This window comes from Anneissia japonica, unplaced genomic scaffold, assembly GCF_011630105.1.
Source record: "Anneissia japonica isolate Jap-2015-1 unplaced genomic scaffold, ASM1163010v1 scaffold287835_len3118868_cov185, whole genome shotgun sequence".
In the NCBI taxonomy this organism is placed as follows: Eukaryota; Metazoa; Echinodermata; class Crinoidea; order Comatulida; family Comatulidae; genus Anneissia; species Anneissia japonica.
This window is the reverse complement of record NW_022737223.1, coordinates 2700366-2724610: the sequence shown is the minus strand read 5'-3', so window position 1 is coordinate 2724610 and position 24245 is coordinate 2700366. Positions and strand designations below refer to the sequence as shown.

The window sequence follows — 24245 nt, the reverse complement described above, 5'->3', positions numbered from 1 at the left end:
ATGATGAAATGCAGTGAACTGAACTGCAGCTGGTTCTGTAAACTACTGTACGTTAATTAAATGATATGAGTAAGCATAGGAAGTGAAAATTTGAGACGCTTAGCAGTCTTGGATTGTCTAACTGGCTAGATTAATCTTCAATTGCAATATAAATAAATCCAACTTTACAACTAATACCTGCAGAAATTGCATGTTTAGAAAACTTGGAATTGTAGTCACGTGTCACAGCAGCAGTGAAGAAACAACGATAAGTTGTGTGACGTAGGCCGCCTGTGCGAGAGTTACGTTTCATCATCGCCACCATGCATCACGCAGTCAGTCAAGTGGGTCGGCTGGTTAGTACGCGCCGAGCGGCATATGGAGTAAGACCAGTGTGGGCTGCGGCAGAGCAACTGTTATCATCAGTAAACATGGCTTGCAACAGCCATGTACCAAAGAGGCAAAAAGTTCTCACTGTTGAAAATATGAACCCTCACATACGAACGATGGAATATGCCGTGAGGGGACCGATCGTACAGCGTGCTACAGAGATAGAGCATGAGTTGAGTAAGGTAGGTCAGTGACTGTTCCAGCTCCTTGGTTTCAGTTGCCACTGTTTTGTGTGTGCTGCATGCTGTATATTGTGTATAAGTGATGATGATGTTGGATAAGCTTGGCAATTGAGGGTTTTCTTAGTGTTGATGATGTAAACTTAACGTACTTAGTAAACTAGGGCCTTTGTGCATTCTCTAATTAATTGAGTATAACATTTTTAGTTAGAAAGGCAATTTAGGCCTGTTGTTACGCCAGTTTTAAGCCAATTCCTAATTCTGATTGGATGTTATTGTCCTATTCATTCAGTCCACACACTATTAAATAGGGTACTTTACACAACAGGACGGGAAGACTTGTGGACGGTGTTTCTGTGCTCATCAGAGCATGAAGACCACAGTAAACATTTGGACGCTTAACCCGAACTGCCATTGTCGACAGCTCCCGTCCTCTTGTGGAAAGTGCCTACTAACAATCATCCGCGAAGCGTCAAGTGGATATTGTTACTAAGCTAACACGTGCATTTGTAGAACAATACGTGTGTTTGTAAGACCATGCATATTCATGACACTTCTTTTTGGTCCGAAGTTGGTTTGATAATACGGAAATGTCCATTATTAGTAATTTGAAGACTGGTGTAACTGCTGTTACAGTACTTACCAGTAACTAAGTTAGTAATGAGCTTCTGCAGCCTGTTAGCTAGTTAGGCCTACATAATTATCTGCTTGTTCGCAAATGATTGTTGAGATAGCTGACTGTAGTAAATCATGCCTGAGAGTTGTTAACCAACAGTTTGAACTTGTCATGGCAAGTTGTATGATAAATTAATATTAAGTTTGAACTTTCAAGAGTTTTATTTTAATTACTTCCTCATAAGACAGTAGGAACGTGACATTACAACTGGTGTCTTGTTTACTTTATGTCACAGTGTCATTGTAAATGCACATCATTTTATACTGTAAATGTACCATCGAAGTCCAGAGTCTGTTTAGAGTCACTTGAGGAATATTAATATGGTAGATCCCTATCTTCTAACTGTATTTGGAAATCTGCTGCAAGGGGATCCATCACTGAACACCATCTTAAACCTGAACAAGTTATTGTTGCTACAGCAGTTGTGGATCAAGGGGAGGGGAATGTAGGCAGTGGCCACTATCTAACTAAATAGTCTTGAAAGTATTGCTGAAATACAAAGACTTGATTGTGTTTTGGCTAGAGGCTTTAATTTAATGCGTACTTAAATAGCACCCTGTGCTCAGTACAGGATGGTACTGTTACATGGGTACAGGATAGGTGGGATTGATAAAATAATATGTCTGCAGATTTTTGTGGGTCATCTTTGGTTTGTTTAACACCTTAAAAATCTAATCCAGTCCTAGATTTAACAATATGGTCTTCTTTTAGGGTGTGCCCCTTTATTCAGCATTGTTGTAAGGGCAACCCTGGTGAAATGTTGTTTGAAAGGATCGTTATCTTACAATAGAAGATAAGAATTGTAAACGGTACTTTGGATTGCACTTCTCTAAAGGTGACATATGGCAAAATTTTAGCACTTCTATAAGAGACTAAATTTAAAGTCCCAGTCAACCTTTTTCCAAAAACCTTTTCATTGAAAGGCTCATGAATTGACTAAATAATCAATAGTCATTCCTAAACCTAAAAATAAATACAAGACCAAAATTTCATTTTTTGGGGTTTTTTTGGCATGGTTATTATAGCTCTATTTTTTATTCTGTTATAAAGCTCTAACCAGATTATCAAATTTTCGTTGACAAAGAACTGTTGTATGCCCATATATAGTCATGATGGGCCTATATATGGTTATGATGTGATGTCATCATGACCACATGTTTTTGTCAAATATGGTTTGATAGTCTAGACAGGGCTTTAGACTTGAAAGCGCAGGTGCGGATCCAGGTTTTAAAAGAGGGGGATTCAAAATGTTTCCAAAAAACCCCAAAATGAAAGAGGGTCCGGAAAAATTTTGATTCCTAGAAATGAGCTTTCCCGACTTCTGAGGAGACTTTTAATGACCTTTATGTTCTTCAAAATTCAAGGTTTTCCCCCTCTTGAAAAAAGGTAAGGTAATTTTATCTCATTCTTTAGGCCTATCATAGAGGAAAGAATCAAAGACAGGCAATATATTATTATATTCCAACAACATTGAGTAGTTATATAGGTAGACTTTCTTCCATGGATCGGTGAACCGATAGGCCTGAAGAACTCGCTTTCGTACATAAATTATTACGACGGCGAACCAAAAACAGTGTGTATAATTTATTTAATTGAAAACTAGTTGGGCTAAGCCTATTTTGTCTGATCTTCCAACCTATACCTAGGTAGGTTAGCATGATTTTTGTAAGCCAGAACCCTTGTATTTTGTTACATTTCTTCACAGAAAGGGGTTTCGTTTGAATCCCCCCACTGGTTTCGCCACTGAAGCGGATGTCATTTTTCCATGGCTGGCGTTGACACACATGTTGAATACAATCATTCATAAATGCATGATTACAAACTTGTTATAAACAGATTTGAATGTGATTTGAATACTCTAAAAGAAAGAATAGAATGTACAATATGTAATAAAAAAAAAAAAAAACATTTTATGGTTTCCTGTGGTATTTCACTTGTTTAGAGTACAGTACAGTACAGTATGTCGTAATAATACAGAACAATTACGGATAATCTTTGAAATGTAAAAGGCTATATAAATCAAGGACAATTGTATTGGTTGCCAATTCCTTTTTTAGATTTTAACAAAAATATTAAATAGATAGTTAAGCAGTAAACAGCTTAAGAAAGTCACTACCATATCGCACTGCTGACCCCGATTAAAGATTTGATGGAAAGACCCTACAATACAACACATCCTCAAAATTGAGACCCTTTCTAAATCATAGATCCCTCTAATTGAGACCACTTTTTTATAGAACCAAATAACCAGCTTCAAACTTTTAACCCAAACCCCAGGATTACTCCTAATTTTCAGGTCCTAAAGGTGGTTTCGAAAAATGGAGGGCAAAATACTGAATACTACCAAGGTTGTGTACCCTCAACCAACATTGCATTATGGATCTATTTGCTAAGGTCTTCCCCTTTGATATTTGCTAATGTCCTACAAAACAATAGCGTGTATATACGTAAACAGTTTTCAAACAATAGCATGTATATACGTAAAGAATTTTTATTAGCGCAGCAGCATAATGTGTCTCTGAAATCGACTGCAGGACATATATCATATTCCAGTATCGAAATAAAGAGTGGGGTGGGGACCTGTCAGCCCCAGGCCCCACTAAATTTGTCAAAATATTTTTAAATGGAGATAAAAAGAAAGTTATATTCATAATTATATGTCCCGAGTGCCATTTCCAGCCATCTACAGGTGCCATAATCATAAATTTTCTTACATTAGCCTCCAACCGTGGTGGGACTGAGGTGGTATACACTCTCCAACTGTGACCGAGACCCAAAAAGGTGCCCCCAGTTTCAGAAAGCCACAGGGCCCCCATCCCCATTGTTATGCCACTGTACGTAAATAGTACATGTTTGTTTTGGACACGCGTGCATTTCTGGCACTGTTTTAATGGGTCAGTTGTTAAGATTGATTGACATTCTGTTCATTCATTACCCTGTAGTGTGAAAATGTAAATTATTCAAAACCTTCAAATATCATTATATAATTTTTTTTAAGTTAATTAAAGTTTGCTTGCAAAGACATGTTTTATTATCTAAATAAACGACTATAAATTTTGAATATTTTGATTACAATTTGTTATTTACTATATCAATAAAAGTACTGAATATTTTATTTCAGTTCTTAATTTAATCGCCTATAATAAAGTATTTTATGTATATTGTTTTCATAGGGTGTCAAGAAGCCATACAAAGATGTTGTAAAGTGTAATATTGGTGATGCACACGCAATGGGCCAAAGGCCAATCACTTTTCTCAGACAGGTAGGTTTTTTCATATATGATAAGAATATATTTTCATTGGTGTCGTTCAAGGGTACCTTTATGAGTGACCTTTCTCACTCCGCTTCTAATTCATAGATAGCAGAAAACAATGAGGATTTGTATTGTGTAGAACCATATGGACTCCTGAGGGTGTATACAGTATTCAATGGTTTTTGTTGATAAAAAGTAATAAATACTCACATAGACCCCCTCCTCCTGAGCCTCATTTGGGATAAACGCTTTCCTTTAATAAACACCCGGGGGATTTTTTGTTTCCCTCAAATAAACTCTCCCTAAATGACTAAACAAAAATGATGGAAGCAACATCATTCTCAACACATTCTATTAGTGTTCTACTCCGAGTATAATGACATTTTTCCTCCTGATGAGAATATGAGATCAATAAATCATTATGATCATGCAATTAACACATTTTGGCGGTAATTTTGTGTTGTAGTTCTACATTTACAGTGAAATTAATGGGCGTTTATTAGTAAATATACATTAGTTTAAATACATATATCTATTTTACACAAAAAATGTAAATGCCTCCCTCAAAAACCCTTCTCCCTAATAAATGTGCCGGTTTGTTTATTCAAATAAATATGGTAGTTGTATTTGTAGAATATTATTACATGGAAAATAGAATTTCATAAAATGAATTTCTCTTATATTGCATTATGTACAGGTGAATAGCAATGGGTATGTGATTGAATATTGTGTTTGATCATGAGACATAGTCTGAAACCCGGAAAAGCTGTCTGTTGTCAAGTTTATCGTACTGTAAGGCTGTGATTACCATATTTCACAGTACATTCTAGAGTTTAATGGCATCTGGGTTCGTCAGTGGTAAATCCTAAACATCTGAAAAATAATTTTATGATTATGGATTCTGTATTGTTAGGGGGAGTTTGTCTTGGATAGTATGAACTAACCTTAATGAATTGAATTTATGAAAATATAGGCCTATAGGTTATCAATAGTTCTGGTTCAGTACCAGGAAGAAAAGTTAATAACAAATTACTACAGTAACACTACAATAGCTGACTATCAAATACTGAAAAGCTGTATACAATAGGCAGTGTTTTGACAATACTGGCACAAAATACAGTATGCAATAAACAATGATTGACACCAGGAACCAGCAATTTATATAAGTGTGGACAGGGGTTCGAGCTTCGATTAAAAGGTTTCCAAAATGGTCCAGGGGGGCGAACCCCCCTAAAATGTTGACAATTTAGGGGTTTCAGAGGCTTATTTAATCAATTTTAGAGTCTACTAATATGTAGAAAATACATTTTTTTTTGCTCCCTGACGAATTGTGCCTTTTCTTCCCGGGGGCGGGGGGCCCAACTCTCCCCGACTGGGGCCCTGCCCCCACGTCCCACTGAGTGTGGAATTTGAGTTTATATCATTTTTGAAATAATTTTTATTAGGTATTATCTATATTTGAATTTTATATTCTGATATTTTCATTGTTATACTTACCATCCTAACACCAGGTAGACTGCAATCAATTCGTATTATCTTTATATCCATAATGTATTTACCTTTATATAATATTAATGCAGGCCTATTGCATCAATGCTGAACTAATAACATGCATGAGTTGAGTAAGCTCATTAGAACACATGGTAGATTAACATGGTACTGCTCCTAAGACTAAATGGAAACTCTGCTTATAAAAAGGCCAACACAAAATAATTTATAAATGTATGTAGTAGAAAATCCAAACTGATACGTACATCTAAAAATAGACTGCTAGATTTAGTTCAGTTTTAATCCCAATTTATAAAATTCATTAAATTCATTTAAATATAATTCATTAAAATTTAATTCATTGTCCCCTTCATACAGTATCCTTTTTTTACGGTTTTTGCTTTTATGCATTTTAATTCAATTTTATTTAACAATTCATTGGATTGAATGCTATCTGATAAAATGTCTTAAAATCAGTCAAGTTGTGGATCAGCACTCATGGAATAGAAACAGTTGAAGTCGAGGACAATTTTATATCATTTTTAGTACAATTTAATTAGTAACTTTCTTGTACAAAGGAAGCAGTTTACAGACATCTTAAACCTATGTACAGTAGTAACGTTGAAAATAGGACAGATCAGAGGTTAGAATGCTCACCTGTATTTCCTTGGCATTTGCAGGGATCCCAAATGTGTCCCGGAACTCGCAGGAGTCTCCCAGAGATCAGGACGACCTTCTGCACTCCCCCAAGCAAACAAGAATCTCCCAGAAATAACCCATCTCCCGCAAATTAAATCTCCTGCTTAATATTTGCATGTTTTCAATATTTTATTATCATGGACGTCAGTGGCAGGGTGTCACTAAATGTGTGGTTATGTGCCATAAACACTGCAGATCAGTGAAGGATTCAAGGGGAAGGGCAACAGCTGACCCAGACCCCTAATTTTTTTAAATTATAAAAAAAAAAATGAGAAAAAAAGAAAATTATAATATTCTAAAAGTTAAGTCTGCCAGAGTGTCATTTCTGGCCGTCTAGAGGTGTCATAAGATATAAGTTTTCTTCAGCCACAAACATGGTGAGGGTATCGTGCATCTGTAAAAGTTCCTCCATGCTTAGGCCCTCCTCTAATTCAGATTCCTGGATCAGCCATTGTTGATTTACCTACATGGCTGATATTTATTTATTTTTGTTCTTACAGGTGGTATCATTATGTACATACCCAGAATTGTTGCAGGACAACAGTTTCCCAGCTGATGCAAAAGAAAGAGCAGAACGAATCCTGAACTGTTGCCGGGGTAGAAGTGTTGGTAAGGTAGAATTGTTTTAATGTATCAATGACCTTTGACCCATGTATGATCACTTATTGGGTACTTTTAATGTTACGATGTAAGCCTTGCTATATCATTTTGGAGCTAAAATTCTGTATTTATTTACAATACTAACCATTATTGCAAATAGATTGCATTGTAAATTCATTGATTTTTCGTATCATTTTGGCAGTTTCCTTTGATATTGACGATGAGAGAACAATTTTAGACAAGTTCAATCCCTGTATGTTTTTCTTGAATACCACATAATCGTCATTTGATCAGCACTCTATTGAACATAATCGTCATTTGATCAGCACTCTATTGAATAGGGACTTTGTCCATTTACTGTAAAAATTGTTTATTAAGCAAGAAACCTATTCACAATGTATAATCATTGAAAACAATGTCTATCTATCTCTATCTGTAACTGTTCACGTTATCAACTACAGTTTCTAAAGGGAAAATCAATAGCAGAGATTGTTTGGCCTTCAGCTTAAAAATAGGCTTTTTTATTTGTATAGTACTAGATAGTAGCATAGCGTAGTTGCCATGTTGGAGAAAACCGACTACTAGTATGATCTGTATATCACAAACAATTAATGAACTCAAATCCTTGAGATATTCTCAACAAAGTTCTGAAAGGTGTTGAGATTTTATCAGAAACCATCAATGTGGTACTGCAAGTATATTTACCTATTGTGTAATGTTACTTTAACATGCACCATATGACTGAGTCTGTTGGCATATTTTTTGTTGTTTAGTTTTGTAAATATCTAGAAATTGTGTCTCAGAGCATGAATCAATTTCTAGGTATTTTTATGATGCAAATGACAGTAAATGGAAATAAATTCAATGAAAACTTCAGTGCAACCAGCATCTATAAAATATTATATTCTTAGTTATTTTTTTATAATAAATTGTTTAAATTTTTTTTACTGATATTCTTCTTTCCTCCTTTCAATCACCAGTTGCAGGATAGAACTCTCTAAAAACCAAATTCATTGGCTATATGGAGTAGAGTTGTTTTTTTATTCATCAACGAAAATACTCGTGTCTGATAGGTTTTGAGCACAGGATTCTAAGATCTAATAGTGGTGGATGCAGTTTGGCGCAGTGGGAATGATTTGGTTTCCCAACTTTGAGGTCACATAGATTTATTTACATTTTTATCTATTTATCAAATTTTATTTATTTATTAATTGATTTATTATTATTATTATTATTATTATTATTATTATTTTTCATTTATTTTTTTTTCCTATATTTTTCCTATATATTTATGCATTTGTGCTTTTTTTTTGTATTTTTGTACCTTTTGTATTTTATAATTATGATTCTAACATCTTTTATGATGTGTTTTATATTTAATAGAGGGCCTCTGAACATCAGCTGGCCTTCCTGGTCCAGTTGGAAGGATTACCATCTATAAATAAAGTTTGAATAAAGAATAAAGAAAAGTCAGGGTTTCTATCGTTTGATGTGCATTTCGCTTGTGTCCTTGAGCAAGGCACATTATCTACATTGGTTCAGACACCCAGCTGTATCAATGGGTACCAGCAAACTGCTAGGTGTAACCAGTGGTAGATTAGCGGCCCACCCAGGGGGTGCATCACACTCTCACCTGCTTCACACTACAGAAACTGGGGATAAGCTTCAGCCTCTATGGGTCGTAGTGCCTCGGCAAGGATTTACATCTTATAATACTACCAATCTACAGCTCCACTTAGTATTAAGTATTATTATTTTAAAAATTGTTATTGTGGCAAGCGATTAACCTATAACACATTCTTCCATCGACTGGTTTCAATCTTTTACTACTGTGAAATCGGATGTCAGGCAGATACCGAAAATAGTAGTATTCTCCTTTTCCACCAGTTAGAGTTGAAGACAATAGCTGTTGCCTATTGTTTCTGATACCATTTTAAAATCTTGAATGTACCATATTGTTTATGTGTGTCATGGATCAGTAAATTTTAAATATTTCATCTCCTGCAAGGTTACAAAATTCAGGTCAGAAAATTTACCAATTTGCCATTCTAAAACAAACCTTCAGGAAATTTAAAAGGTGTCTGTTTTTTTAATTAATTTTATTCGCTTATTTCTTTTTCTTAAAGTACAGTACCTCCCTTCTATATTGTACTGTACGTAAAAAAGTATTATAAAATTTCTATACAAATTTAGAAGGATCTAAAATAGTTTAAATTATCAGACAGATAGAACTTCATAAACAGTGGCATGTACTGTATCCCGACAGTTACCAATCTATAATGAATTTAGTATTGATTATCAATGTAGGTGATAGCATTTTGTAATATTCATTCATTCATTCATTCTCTTTATTTCGAAAATTAGTTCATAGAGTACAATACTAAAAATATAAAGTAAACGAAAAATATACTGAAAAACACCAAGTACAATTCAAACTTGCGTTTATGTATGCAGTAGTAACATCTATTTTACATAAACTGCTGTCCTTGAGAACGTGATCATTATATGCACTTTACTAATGTATTTTCACAATTTCCTACCCTCTCAATAAAACCATAGACGGATTTTCTAATGAATTTGCCAAAACTGGGAAGAGAGTTGGAAACAAACATTTCACTAGCACTGCATGATCTGGGTTTGTTCAACAATAACCGCAATGCATTGTTGTAGCACACTTTAAGTGAATTAAACAATAAATATAAAAGGTGATTTTTGTACAACATTTGTGACAAACAGTAGACAAATTTTACTTTAAATATTTATTTGGATTAAATCTGTGAACTGATGTAGAAAAGAGTTTAAATGTATATTATTCCTCCACTCCAATATGGAAATAGCAGTGAATACATTTTCGGGTGTTTAAAATTTTATAAAATACATTTGTTCCATAAAATGTAAATGGCTAGTGAAATACTTAAAACAGACAGAAACAGATAGTAACAAGGTACAAATAAAACATTACACTCCATCAAGATAGTAATTTATAAAATATTAAAATGTTGAATATATATTCTAGTTAAAATTTTAAAATTACTAAAAGAATAAAAGATTTCAGTTAATATGTAAAACTACTAACATCAGATTAAATCAATTAGGCCAATTTTACTGTATAAACATAACATTAAATATGTCCGTTGTACAATCTGATTGAGAGTACTGTAGTATGAATGAATTCCTGAATCTGTGTGTTCTGTCTGTATTGGCACAAAATGGTACCATAAAAAACACATGACATCTGATGATGAAGAGCTTTATGATAATCCATTAATATAACCTTCATAATTACTGCCAGGAATTAACCAGATGTGTGTTGACTTTAAAATACCTGGTGAATGGTAATACATTGAAAACCGTTCAAGCAATCTCTTCGTTTACTCTGAATTAGTGAGCGAAATCTAAATTATCTGCTGCATTTGAAGTTGCATACACATTTCATTAAAGACATAATTCCATATATTCAGTTTTTTTTTTTAGTCCAAATTCTTCTATCATCGTTATGTTTGTCATATGAGCATAATGTGAGCACAATGTAAACAATCTTAAGTAGCTCCTCATCTCATAATTGTATTATATTTTAGTGTTGTAAAGAAATGCTTATCAAAAAATTCTGCTTTGTCCACATTTAAGTATAGCGTAGAAATTTGAGACCATCCCTAATATGTACTGTTCGCATAATATTTAGCATAGCTATTAGCCCCTTTCAACTACCGGTAACTGTTCTTTTGCCAGCTCTATGATACAATGTTGTACTATTTGAGACCGTGCCTGAAAATGATTAAAGTCGCTATGATTTATCGTTCTTGTTTAGATTTCGAGGCACTCTACGTTTTGGTTTACATAATGCTTTAGCAAATGCCCGAGCACTCTTAAACGATGATCTACGTATTCTCGCAGTCTGCTCCTTCTTTGATTTCCTCCATGCGGCAACACGCTTTCTCGTAGATTCTCTTCTCTCCTTTTGGATGTGGCTTTGTACGGATTTCGGGAGATTTTGTTCCCGTTCCTTCTTCTTTGCCCGGGATCGGCGCACTACTTGTCGATGCTTTTCTTTATAATCCTCGTATTGTCCCGTAGCCTTTAGTTTTTCTCTGTAGGTTTGCTGTTTCTCTGCATTTGTCAGTGGCATTTTACCCTATAAAACACAAATGTGTTTAAATAGCCTAAATGATCTGGAATGTTAATACTGTATGTATATTATATTATTTCTTAGTAACTTTAGTGAAATGGATAAATTAATTTTTTTCTGTTTCTGTTAAGATTTGAACCATGACCTATAGAAGGGAAGGCAAGTCCTTCAACCATTAAGTAATAATTCCTTCCATATGCGTTGTTAAATAAATAAAACCGAAGTGGTTTATCTACCAAATAACACAATATGTTAGCTGAAATGCAATCTAAAGCTCTGATTATCAAATTTTCTTTGATAAAAAAAACTGCTGTATGCCCATATATAGTCATGATGTGCATATATAATATGGTCATGATATGATGTCATGACCATATTTAGGCATTTCACATGTTTTTCTAAAATAAAATTTGTTAAGTCTGGACAAGGCTTTAGGTCTACAGTCATCAAAATGCTTTCCCTTCGCCTGCGGTTACAGTACAGTAGGTTCTGCCAAAATTATAATATATTATTTGCTCACTGATTCATGAAGAAATAATATTCACCCCCTTTTGAAATGACTGTAATAGGACTCAATACTGCAAGTTTATTACAATAATGTACAGTATTGTTGTACTTACTGTAGGTTTTCAGTTTTCAAGAGGAAATACAATTGCATGATGGGTACAGTAGGTTCTTTTGGTTATACTGCCCTCTATTTTTAGTAATTGCATTATTGCCAATTGTAAATGGTACTGTACATGTTATTCCTCAAAAGTAACATGGTCACTCTTGTTACACACTTGTGTTCATTATTTAGCGAGACTCACAGACACTATGTTTCATTAACTACAGTACATTGGTTACTCGTGTTACATAAAAATTCTTGAATTCCAATTTCATTGGGAATATATTTTAGTTTTAATATAGTGGAGGGTTTCTTCATAATAATCAAATAAAATTTCATCATTATTGATGTTTTATCACCAATCAGTTGTTCTTTAAAATGTAGCCATAAGTAAAAAAATAGTACATGCTAGATCATTTACTAAACATATCAAATAAAAATATGTTTTAAAAGCATTATGATAGCAGTTTACAGTAAAAATCTGAAATCACTTCTAACTTACTACACCAGACACAAGAAAACTGCTAATTATCACACATAATATTATATGAAACAGTTTTGCTTATAGATTACTGTATGCATTATGATCTGTTCCTGTCTGACCATAAGCTTTCTTCCTGGATGCATAATACATTATCACAATGTGGAACTTCCTCTAATCCCTATGGAGTAAGTCACACATAAATGATCACCATAGATCAGATCTATTAATTTCATGTACAATTTTATACATCTATGATATATTTTATGCTTCCAGTTTCTGTATGATGATCCATTATGCACACTCCTACCACAATACGATTCCTATGGGACATTCTTATGACAGTACATACACATAACACATACATTAGAGCATGGTCATAGGTCATATCAATTTACTAACATAGAACATGTTTGTGCTAGCAGGTACCCATGGATACAAATGTAGATACAGAGACTTTTCTCGTGACAAATTAATGGGACATGTAGGATTCAAACTTTTGACCCTAAAGATATTCTGTCTGATAAAATATATTAAGTGTGCATAACATAATGTTATTCCTTTATATTGTGTTCCATAGATTCATTACAAGGTCTTAGGGTATTGAAAATTTGTTCAGTTAATGAGAAAAAATCCTGGTGGTTTTAAGTTGGTGTATAGTAAATAGGATTCAAAGCAGGTTCTTGAGATTGGAAAGCAAGCATTTGCACCACCATACTAAGATACATCTCCACTGCGAATAAAGGATTCTTTTCTTAAAAAGTTGTCAATTGTTTGATCCTTTACTTTATTTATTTTTTGTTTAATGAGGGTGACCCTAATGTCAGTGCTGACTTAAAGAGGCCCTCTTCAAAAAACAACTATGTAATCATTTTGAAAATATACTGTACATAGGCTTCCTCATGAAAACAAGCAAATACAAGAAAAACACTGGACAAAAAAATTCAATATTTCATATTTACAATTATTTAAAATTCAAACTTGAAACAGTGAATAACAGTTAAATAAATAATTACATAAATGGATTTTTTGTTTTCCCTAATTTTTTTGCAATAAAATTAAAAATTCATAATGATGATTAAAAATTGTAGAATATTAAAATTTTATAAGCAATTAAATGTAATACCAATTTATGCATGATTTATATTTTTATTATTTTTTTTTGTTATGACAGACTATACAGTAGGCCTATGTCTAAGCTTAGTGCAAATTGCAAAAGTTCAACCTATAGCCTCCATTTTCTACTGTCAAGTTCCGGATTGTTGGAACCTGCGCTGTGATGAAAACATGCCAAACAAAGCCATGGGATCACACCATTACGATCAGGCCCTTTTTCATGTCGCCTTGTGACTATGACAATAAAGTTTATTTTATCTTATCTATTGTAATATTGAAAATGATGCGTCAGGCTAAAATTATACTAAGTAAACTATATGGTATGCAAATTTACATTTAGCTTTTTACTATTAAAGTTTCATGATTGTTGTGCATTATTGTACCCGAGTTCACTGAAAATAGCAACTAAAGTATAAGCATCCCATTATTGGTTGACCTAAAAACTTGGATTATAAAGTTTAATTTTGATAAGAGTAGTTAAGTGACAGTCTCATTCATTGACAATCACAGTTAAGCCCATCAGACTGATCACTGTTTCAGTTTGGTTTTTGTTAAGATTTATACAAATTTGTGGTTATTAGTTTTTAGAAAATTGTCTAACCATTCTTTTTAGCTAATCCTCTTTTCTCTAATTTTAAGACCTGTCTACATTTGTCCAATTCACTGGGAATATTCATGCAGTATGGTAGTACACTAGTAATGTAGCTAGCCTGAACGGAGCTTTGTTGCCAAAGTGTTGGTTCTTTATTTTTCTGTCATTGTCTTTCTTGCGTACCAAAGGTTAAATTATTTTTACTGTACCAGAAATACTTCCTGTACAGTATTTCTACTACACAATAATCAATATGTTAGTTCAGACTGCAGATGTTATTAAACATAAACATACTGTAGGCCTATAACGTGTTATTTATTTACTTTTTAAAAATGTAGAACATTTCTTTCCAATGCAATACAATGAAGTATATAAATTTACTTTTAAAGTACTGTAATTCCTCTGGTTAAGCCCCACTCCCCCTTGAACACCAAATTGGGCCGATTTTGTGGGGTGAAGTTATACAGAGGTTAACCCCTTTTCAATCAAGTGGCAATTTTTATCACTGCAAGCCTAATTCAGAGTCAGTATTTGATATTTTTGTAGAGTATTTTTAAAAGTCTGCTAATCTACAGTACTCATTCAAATTATACCCTGGGCTTTTTACCTAGGAAAGGCTGGCCATAAAGTAGGGTGTGGGCTATACCAGAGGAATATGTTATATTCATTATTGGGCTTTTGGTGTTTACCTTGGGGAGTCCTCTATCAAGTTTAAGGTTGAGAGTCATGTAGTGCCATAACCCTGTATCATACATTTTTCTATGTAGAATATTTGCTGGTACTATTATTATCAAATTTACTGGCTGATCTGTACTGTACTAACTAAACTTGGCCTCATTCAATGCAGTATTAACCGGTTATTGGATTGCCTTGGGTTCAAATTCCAATGGGGATAATAATATGTTGATCTCATAACTGCCTTATAGGTGTAGATACACATTTAAATTGAAACGTAACATAAGAGGAATCTGACAAGGTAAGAAAAAAAAACTAAACCTCCACAGGGACTCGGACCCGGGACCTTTTGCATACATGGTGAACGTCATAACACTTGACCATAAATGCATTGTGGCCTTTCAACTGCCAGTAGAATTGAGTCCCTTTAAATCTTTTATCTATCGGATGTCATGATTTTAATATAACAATAATATCGCACATGACGACTACACTGCCAGATATCTACAGTATAAAATACGCCCTCTATAAAACATAATTTATGTGTGACCATGTTGAGGGGTTGCTTCATACATAATTTGAAGTATATCGTTGGAAATTCAACCTCTGTGAGTTTCAGTACAACTGTACATGTAGAAATATCTCCCGAATAGTGCACGCCATAATTGTTCTTTAAATACTTTGATTGACTTTTCAGGTTCTTACAGTGAGAGTGCAGGCTTAGAAGTTGTCAGGAAGGATGCCGCGGCATACATCGAGAAGAGAGATGGTGGCATTCCTAGTAATCCTAAAAACATCCTACTATCAGCTGGTGCTAGTGAGGGAATCAGGGTAAGAATGTTGCATATCATCTGAATGCTCCTTTAACACAAAACAATATCAATATTCAGTAAGAGGCCACATAAAGGGAACTGCAGTATTTAGGAGTACGATGTCTTCTGGTTGGGGTCATCAACCCATCTGTACAGAGTAGTCCTCTGTCACAGATTTTCGTTGTTTCAAGACTTGACACAAGCTCTTTATCTCTCTTTTATTTCCTTTGCCCTGAAGCCATGATAATCTCCTATAGTACTAAACATTTCCATGAGAAATAGTGATTACTATAAATTAAGAAAAAGTACATAGTAAAATATGGTAGGAAGACACAAACATCAAATAGACATTATGCCTATTAGATGGCCAGATACCATTTTTATTTTTTTTGTTCAAGTGGTGGCCTTATACCTAAGAAATTATTCCTTTTCATCTTGAATCTTATTGGTTCTTCATAATCACATAGTTTTAATTATCTTTACAACAGTGTGTCTTGAAGCTGTTAGTGTCTGGTGAAGGGAAGACTAGGACAGGTGTAATGATTCCAATCCCACAATACCCCTTGTATTCAGCAACGGTAGCAGAGTTAGACGCAGTCCAGGTGAGTTACCAATGATCCGGGAAAGGTGAGAAGACGAGTGTATGAATGACAAGAAAAAATTCTATCAGATCTTTTTTTTTCTAAACTATAGCAGCCGTTATCAATATTTATGATTTATACCAAATAATTATTTTCCTTTTAAGTGGTCATCTATGTTTTGTATGAGCATACAAATCATTTTCTATCATGTGGGTACCTCTATTCTCTAGAAATAGTGCACCATAAAATGATGTTTGTGAATAATTTATACTCATGAAAATAATGACCCACCTCAGGCTGTAAGGTTATGTTACCCATTTTCCACATCATTACCTATGACATATTGGATAGAGAGAGTATTGTCTGCTGATTAAGAACTTTCACTTTGTCTTTCATTCTGACTATATGATTGTTTTTTTTCACATAGGTGAATTATTATCTAAACGAAGAGAACTGTTGGAGTTTGGAGGTTCCTGAACTGAAGAGGTCAATCGACGAAGCCAGGAAACATTGCAATCCAAAGTGTATTGTAGTCATAAATCCAGGAAACCCAACAGGTAGAGATGATGTTTCCTAATTCAAACAATGTTGTAAGCGTTAGTTAGTGTCTAAGCGTTATTTATTTGCCATGTCTCTATTTAAGGGAGTGGGGATGGTGGTGGTGGTGGTGTAGGAGCAACTAGCCATTATTAGCTTTCCTAAAGTTGATTATGTAGAATATGATAATGGTAAAGTCAAAAACTGAGAGCCCATATCTCATGTTTTTGGCAGTTGGGCCACACTCTGCACCCCTATGGTGGCATTACTACTCCTCTGCACAGCAAGTCTGTACCAAGTACAGTACCCACTTATTGTTTTATTTATTTATTCTTTCTTTATACCCCTTGGTAGAAAGATGGTAATAGGTAAAGAGTTTTGCAAAAGGCACAAGTGACTTCAATCAATCAATCTTTATTTTCCATCATGAATAAAAAACAACAAATATAGATGGAGGAAATACAACAAAGGCGAGGCCTGACAATGTATTACCTTAACAAAAAGACAATCATGCAATATGGAAGAATATTAAAAAACATTAAAAATACACATTAATCTAAACAAATTACATTTGCACAGCGAGGCCTCTAACAAGGTCTGTTTACAATCTCTAAGCACCAAAACAATAGATAGATTTCTAGTTCATACATTATCAAGGAAGTTTTGGCTATAATTTATTTTATTTATTTATCTTATTCCTTTAGGCACATGGCCAAGGATTATCAATATCGACTTAATCCCTCTTCTATTAGATAGGTGGCAATCCCTTTACATGGCACGGATAAACACATAATACTTTACATAGACCAAGTTTCATACAAGGCTTAGGGACTGGAGTTGTTTTGGTCGTGAGAAAAAATCCTGTTGCCGTGAATTGGACCCAGGATGCTGGGATTGGAAAGCAAGCATCTTAATTACAAAGCTATTCAACTCCATTCCTATAACCCCTACCTGCAATTCTGTGAACACTGTAATTTGCAGATTATAATAACAATTACGTTTGTCCACAGGTCAAGTGTTAAGTAGGGAGAATATTGAGAATATAATCAAGTTTGCAGCTCAAGAAAAATTATTCATAATAGCAGATGAGGTATGGAGCAATAGTTTCATGTAAATGTTACTAAAGCAACCACTAAATTATTACAGGCCTACTATTCGATACCAGGCTTGTGTACACTTACTTTGGAGTAGCTCATGGCCAGGCCAACTAAGATAATTTTGAAACTTGGGGAAAACAAATAAAATGGGCTGATGAAATATACTTTATTTTGTTGTTTTTAACTTGTCGAATGGTTTAAGTAGGTAATTTCATTTGTCTGTAGTTACAATTTTTTAATGGCACTGAAATTTATTAACCATTCAATGTTTTGAAATTTGTTGAAGGGTTCTGAAAAGTTGCATCCTAAATGGAGTCATGGGAACTCTTATGCCATTAATTTGAGAATGAATCTCTTGAGTAGTACTTTCTTACTAAAAATGTGATTATTGTAAAATCAGATGTTAATGAATGAGCTGATGATGACTATAATATCATAATAAATCTATTTGTATACAGTATTTCAAAGTAAAGTATTTGTTTTCCAAAATATACGTAAATTACTAGTATCTTTTTGATGAACATCACTGATTGGTTAGAAATGATCACATGTTTTTACCATCTCCCCAGGTCTACCAGGATAATGTGTATGCCAAAGGGTGTGAGTACCACTCATTTAAGAAGGTCCTTACGGAGCTAGGCCCAGACTATGCTCACATGGAGCTTGCATCATTCCACTCAACGTCTAAAGGATATGTGGGAGAGTATGTTACCTACAACAGCTTTGTTTTTTTTATTAAATTTAACCATTATTAACTTGTTACTAAACCATTACTGCATTCGTACTAAATTTTATTAAACTTAAATTTAACACCTAGTAAATTGCTATGATGATAATTTGTAATAATACATTAAAACAAATTATTTATTGTCTTTTAAGCATGGTATTTTGGATAACTGAAATTATATGTATAAAAGCATTTGTGGAGAGTATATTACCTACAACAGCTTTGGATTTAAGTATATTTAACCATAAAACTTTCTTAATATTATACTAAATTTTACACCTGCTATTGCTATTAATTTTCTTAAAAGTAGTTATTGTAGAACTGTTTCATTGATAAATAAACCAAGGTCAATGGTAAATACCATAAAAATAAAATTGAAATAGTTATATATTGTTATTGAATATTATAATATATTGTGTACTAGGGTTAAATTTATCCCACTTGACACTTTAGAAAACCCGAAAAATTACACTGTCATTCACAAAACTACATATTTAAAAGTGCAAGCTTTCAAACTTTATCAACTTTATATTAATAATAATAATCTTTAATAATGTTATTGGTGATGGTGTAGTTATTTTGACTTTTAATTATTATGTTATTATTTGTATAAATTTGATTAAAATAATTTTGTTAGATGTGGTCTGAGAGGAGGGTACTGCGAGGCCATTAACCTTGACCCTGACGTCAACTTACAATTGTCCAAGTTAATATCGGCCAAACTCTGCCCCACGGTTACTGGGCAGGTAAGCAGTAGAAAAACATAAAGAACATGAACAATTCATTCAGTATGATATAAAAGAAAAGATTATTACCATTCACTTGAATATTTTAACAAGAAAATATTTTACTTGCATTTAATATTGATTGCATATATGAGGCTTGCTATCACAAAACCAGTATCAGTAACCTAAAAATAAAAATTGGCTTTTAATAAATTCTTAATCGCCACATTATAAGCTTTAAAATGATGGCTCATTTACTGAAATTGACTTACTATTGCCAAAGTTAATGAGTAGAAGTATTACGGCATCTCTGTACTAAAGTGTATAATATTGTCACTTTCTTATGCTAATTATTCAGTTTAACATTTAGGGACAGTACCGCTGGTTTTGGAATGGCAAGCCTTATATACATAAATTGGCAAATAAACAATTTTCATAGTGAAAAAAAGTTTGTAAATCATTGAATACTGAATTATTTCAATCTGTGTCTTGTTGGAAGGTGCTAGTGTATCCAGATATAGACTGCCTACATGATTTTTTAAACTCAATATGATTATTTTAAATCAGAAATTCAATGATTGTATTTACTTTAAAAAAAAGTTTTTCAAAGTATTTTTACAGTGTATCTTTAATGCTATAGACGTAATTACCTGCTTTGTGTACCTTTCTGTAGGCAGCGATGGACTGTGTTGTGAACCCTCCAGTTGAAGGGGAACCATCCTATGATCTATTCATAAAGGTTAGTTTGGGCTAATTTGCATCCAAAATAATTATGATACATCTAATGTGGAATTTAGCCGTCCTATGATCTATTCATAAAGGATATTTTGGGCTAATTTGCATCCAAATTAATTACAGTACATCTAATGTGGAATTTAGTCTATCTATACTGTGTGTATAATTTTAAAACTAAATTTTGATTTTGTTTATATTTTTAACATTTAACATATGAAAATGAGGTTTGCTCATTTTTTAAAGATCTGCATAGGTTTATGTATAATTGTTCATCTGTGGTTAAGTTGCAATACAAAATTTAAACATTTAAAACATTATTTCTAAATAATTTTATTTTATTCATCAAAATAATGTAATTGATATCTGTTTTACTTATTTAATTTGATACGTAGGAGAAGAAAGAAGTTCTCTCGAACTTGGCGCAGAAAGCTAAGTTGATTGCTGATAGCTTCAACGCTCTGGATGGTATCAGTTGCAACACAGTGCAGGGGGCGATGTATGCATTCCCCCAGGTCATGTTACCACAGAGGGCTATTGAACAGGCCAAGGTTAGTCGCATTGCTATCATAGAGCACATGAAGTAATATCAAGTATAGATTATGTAATGATTTGGAAAGATTTAGCACCAGGAAGGAGTCTTGTGATAGTTGTGTTCAGGATGTTGATAATTGTAATTTTTATTGGATGATGATTAATATTGTAAATTTCAATTTATAGTTCAAGGGGGTTTTTTTTGCATTTGGAAGTAATAACTTGTTAGCTGTACTCCTGAAATAATTATTTTGAATCTACAACACATTCATTAAAGTATATGAGAAGATATGATTTAAGGTCATGAACACAGATAATCTTTGCTTGATTTTACTTTTTTTTATACCTTGCATTTTCTGAGTTCCAGATACTGTTCTATGCATTTCCATTTCTCCTTTATTTTGGTTTAGTTTGTATTTAGATGTGAAAAAAATAAAATGATTTCATGTACCATATTCAGTGCATAATTCAATTATTTTAATGATACTATTTTATCTGTGCAAACCCCTTGCCAATTGAACACTTTTGCGTTTGTTACGGTACAGAAATTGGGAAAACAACCGGATGCATTCTATGCCGAGTGTCTTCTGGAAGATGCCGGTATATGCGTTGTCCCCGGTAGTGGCTTCGGACAAGTGGAAGGAACATTCCATTTTAGGTAAGGTCACATGATATTGATGACGATGAGGACAACTGTGACAGCATTGACAATGATAATATATAGTATATGATGTCGATGATGACGATAAAAGTTATCATGACTACGTAATGATAATATATTATAATGATGAATGTTTATCTTCCGTATGCAAGGTGCTAGTTTTACAGACTTTAATTTATGCTGCACAAATACATTAATCATATTTTTCAACATTTTTTTCTACCACCAGAACGACGATACTTCCTCCTGTTGCCAAGATCGCTGAGGTTATGGAGAGATTCACCGCGTTCCACACAAATTTCCTCAACCAATACAAAGACTAAATTTCAAGATGTGCTAATAGTCGTGCTACATACGTGGCAACAGAGTTTGCGAATTTATATCCAATATATTCTCACTGAGTCATCTGTATAAACTATATTTGACCAATTAGGTCCTTGAACAGTAAAAATACTTTAATAAAAAAAAAACAAGGCCATAATATCTTTCATTTGTTGCTTGTAAATTTGTTTAGTGGATTCATCAGGATATCTCCGACGAGAACATAAATGGGTGTGGTCACTTCCGAAAGATGCAATGGGCTCTTTAAGTGCACACGAACCAGATGTATGCACTGGACCTCCATTTTAAGTCCTTATCCAAGAAGACTTGGTTCTACCAACTGACTCCTGGGCAAGATGTTAAGGCTGTAGCTAGCGGCGCCAAGCCTTACCGCTCAGCCACTCAACTCACCAAAGGGTTGCTTAAATGCCCTGATATTGTTTTTTGTGACTGCTCAATAAACTTAATTAATTGTAAAATTTTAAACCTAAAATAATACATAATATATATTTTTCCTTTCATTATGTATTGTGAGATTATTTTACTGTATTATTTTATTTTCATGTTTAGTGTGATAGCACTTTAAGTGATGCATAACTGATTTCACTAGTGGATTACACAATAATAAAAAAAAAAATAAGAATGTATAGCCTCTGCCAATTGAGGCTTAAATGCATGGGTCATTAATGATTATAAATGTTGAAACTGAATTTTGAATTTTGGGGAAAAACAGTCATCTTTTTGGCTTTTGCAGCTTTTTTGGTTTTTGATCAATTTTTCAATTAATTATTCATAATTGTTTAAATATTAAATTAGAAAAAGATTTCCAGAAAATGCTGGATAAAATTATTGTGATGAACTTAAATGGAAGTACTGTAGTACTGTAAAAGATAGACCAACAGTAACTGTAATACTAATGTAATAACTGTAGTCAGAGTTCTATACTGTAATAAATATAAAGTAATATTAATAAACAGTAGTTGGACAAATCAACAAAATACCAGAAGTTCTGTCCATCCTGTAATTTTGCCCATATATGGGTGTCATGGCATCATATGACACCCATATATGAGTGACATATGACATGATCATCATGTCCATATATGGGCAACCAGAATTTTCTCACATAAAATGTGATATTCTGGACAGCGCTTTGGGAAATTGACTTTCTTCAATGCCATTATGATTTCCTATTTTTGTTTTACTGTACAACATGGTAAATTAGTCTTGATGAATGAATATGATGAAGGTTACTGCTATTGTAGAAGAGGTTTGGCGCCACAGGAACGGTTTGTTCTCCTAATCTTAAGGTCGGAGTTACGTTTGTGTCCTTGGGCAAGGCGCTTTATCTGCATTGCTTCTCTCTATCCAGGAGTATAAATGGGTACCTGGTGGGGTTGCCTGCTCCTGCACTGATTACCAAAAAGGAGCAATATGCATAATAATAATTTCACCAAATCCTGACGATGGAGAGAATTATACGTGAAAATGTATATATCATTACGTTTTAACAAGTTTGATGTGCTAAACCAAATATGAAATTAATGGAATACACTCAAAATAACTCAGGTTAATTCCGACATTGTCAAAATGTTTTGCTCACTACTGTACCCATATTGTGACTTAATAAAAACAAAAATGACAGTTAAAATGATATTGTATGAAGGATTCATAATAATTTTAATTGTTTAATGTTTATTGTATATGATTGTAAACACCAAGAAAATAAAATTTCATGTCCACCATTATTTGTGTTCAGGTCAATAAAATATATCTTCTCATAAATGCTTACGGTCTCACTCTTGAATTTGACTTGGCTCTCAAATGGTGTCTGGTATAAACATGTTAGGATATATACCTTTTTATTGTCATACCCATTGCAACCAGAGTTGGCATTTTGCCAGTCTCAACTGAATGCGGTACTGTGTAAACAGATGTGAATTAATGTATACATCAGCTCTATTGTGTTTATTCATTTGGTTCATCAGTTCATATGCTAAATTTGCGAAGCCATCTGCCAGACATACTGTGTGTTCATGTTGCTGTACTTTAAAGTAGCTGTCTGGCCACCTGTTGCATATAATGTACAGCACAATCACGGTATAATTATGTTTTCAAATGATACAGATTTCTTTATTGTCCAAAAAACTGGAAAATACCAATGCTCCTGACTGCTAATACACATTAATGATCTGAACATTTTTAGATTATGATATCGTATCCCAGCTGAGTAGGATGAGTACTTGCTACAGTCTGTGCGTATTCACCATCCTCATTCTACCACTTCTATAACGGTGCCTATAATGTCTGTGTGTTCCATTATAACCTGAAACACCTCTGCACGCCGTTCATGGTAGAATGAGTCAAGTGTCTGCACACACGTAACAATTACTTTCCCCGCCCTACCCAGCACCCTCTCAATTCGGTCTTTGTGCCACATACAGATAGTTCCCACCCAACCCAAACATAGATACCCCCAAATAGACATCATCTCTGATGAGTAGGACATTCTACAAATATCCTGCTTAACCCCAAATGAACAAAGTTTTCTCAAACACTCCTAGAGCCTAGTGTTTAACGTTTTCACTATATGGTCATGGTTCAGGGCTTAAAACCACTGTGACTAAAACAACTGAACTTGACCTTGTGACTTATG

General features: G+C 33.7%; 1 protein-coding gene across 1 annotated transcript; it reads left to right on the top strand.

Moving 5' to 3' along the window:
• The first annotated feature begins 8 nt into the window (after positions 1-8).
• LOC117117113 (alanine aminotransferase 1-like) lies at positions 9-23374 on the top strand. Its single transcript, XM_033261310.1, has 13 exons — positions 9-551; positions 4398-4487; positions 7166-7274; positions 15560-15693; positions 16163-16276; positions 16683-16812; positions 17803-17882; positions 18459-18592; positions 19254-19362; positions 20015-20080; positions 20469-20624; positions 21153-21265; positions 21498-23374. The coding sequence occupies exons 1-13, from the start codon at positions 303-305 to the stop codon at positions 21589-21591; spliced, it is 1578 nt and encodes a 525-aa protein (XP_033117201.1). The 5' UTR covers positions 9-302; the 3' UTR covers positions 21592-23374.
• Positions 23375-24245: the final 871 nt, after the last annotated feature.

What these genes read in the sequence shown, in the direction of transcription:
- LOC117117113 (XM_033261310.1), top strand. Translation starts at nt 303, where the DNA reads ATGCATCACGCAGTCAGTCAAGTGGGTCGGCTGGTTAGTACGCGCCGA. An exon ending in CAATCACTTTTCTCAGACAG is followed by an intron (nt 4,488 to 7,165) that starts GTAGGTTTTTTC and finishes TTGTTCTTACAG; the next exon opens with GTGGTATCATTATGTACATA. An exon ending in GAAGGAACATTCCATTTTAG is followed by an intron (nt 21,266 to 21,497) that starts GTAAGGTCACAT and finishes TTCTACCACCAG; the next exon opens with AACGACGATACTTCCTCCTG.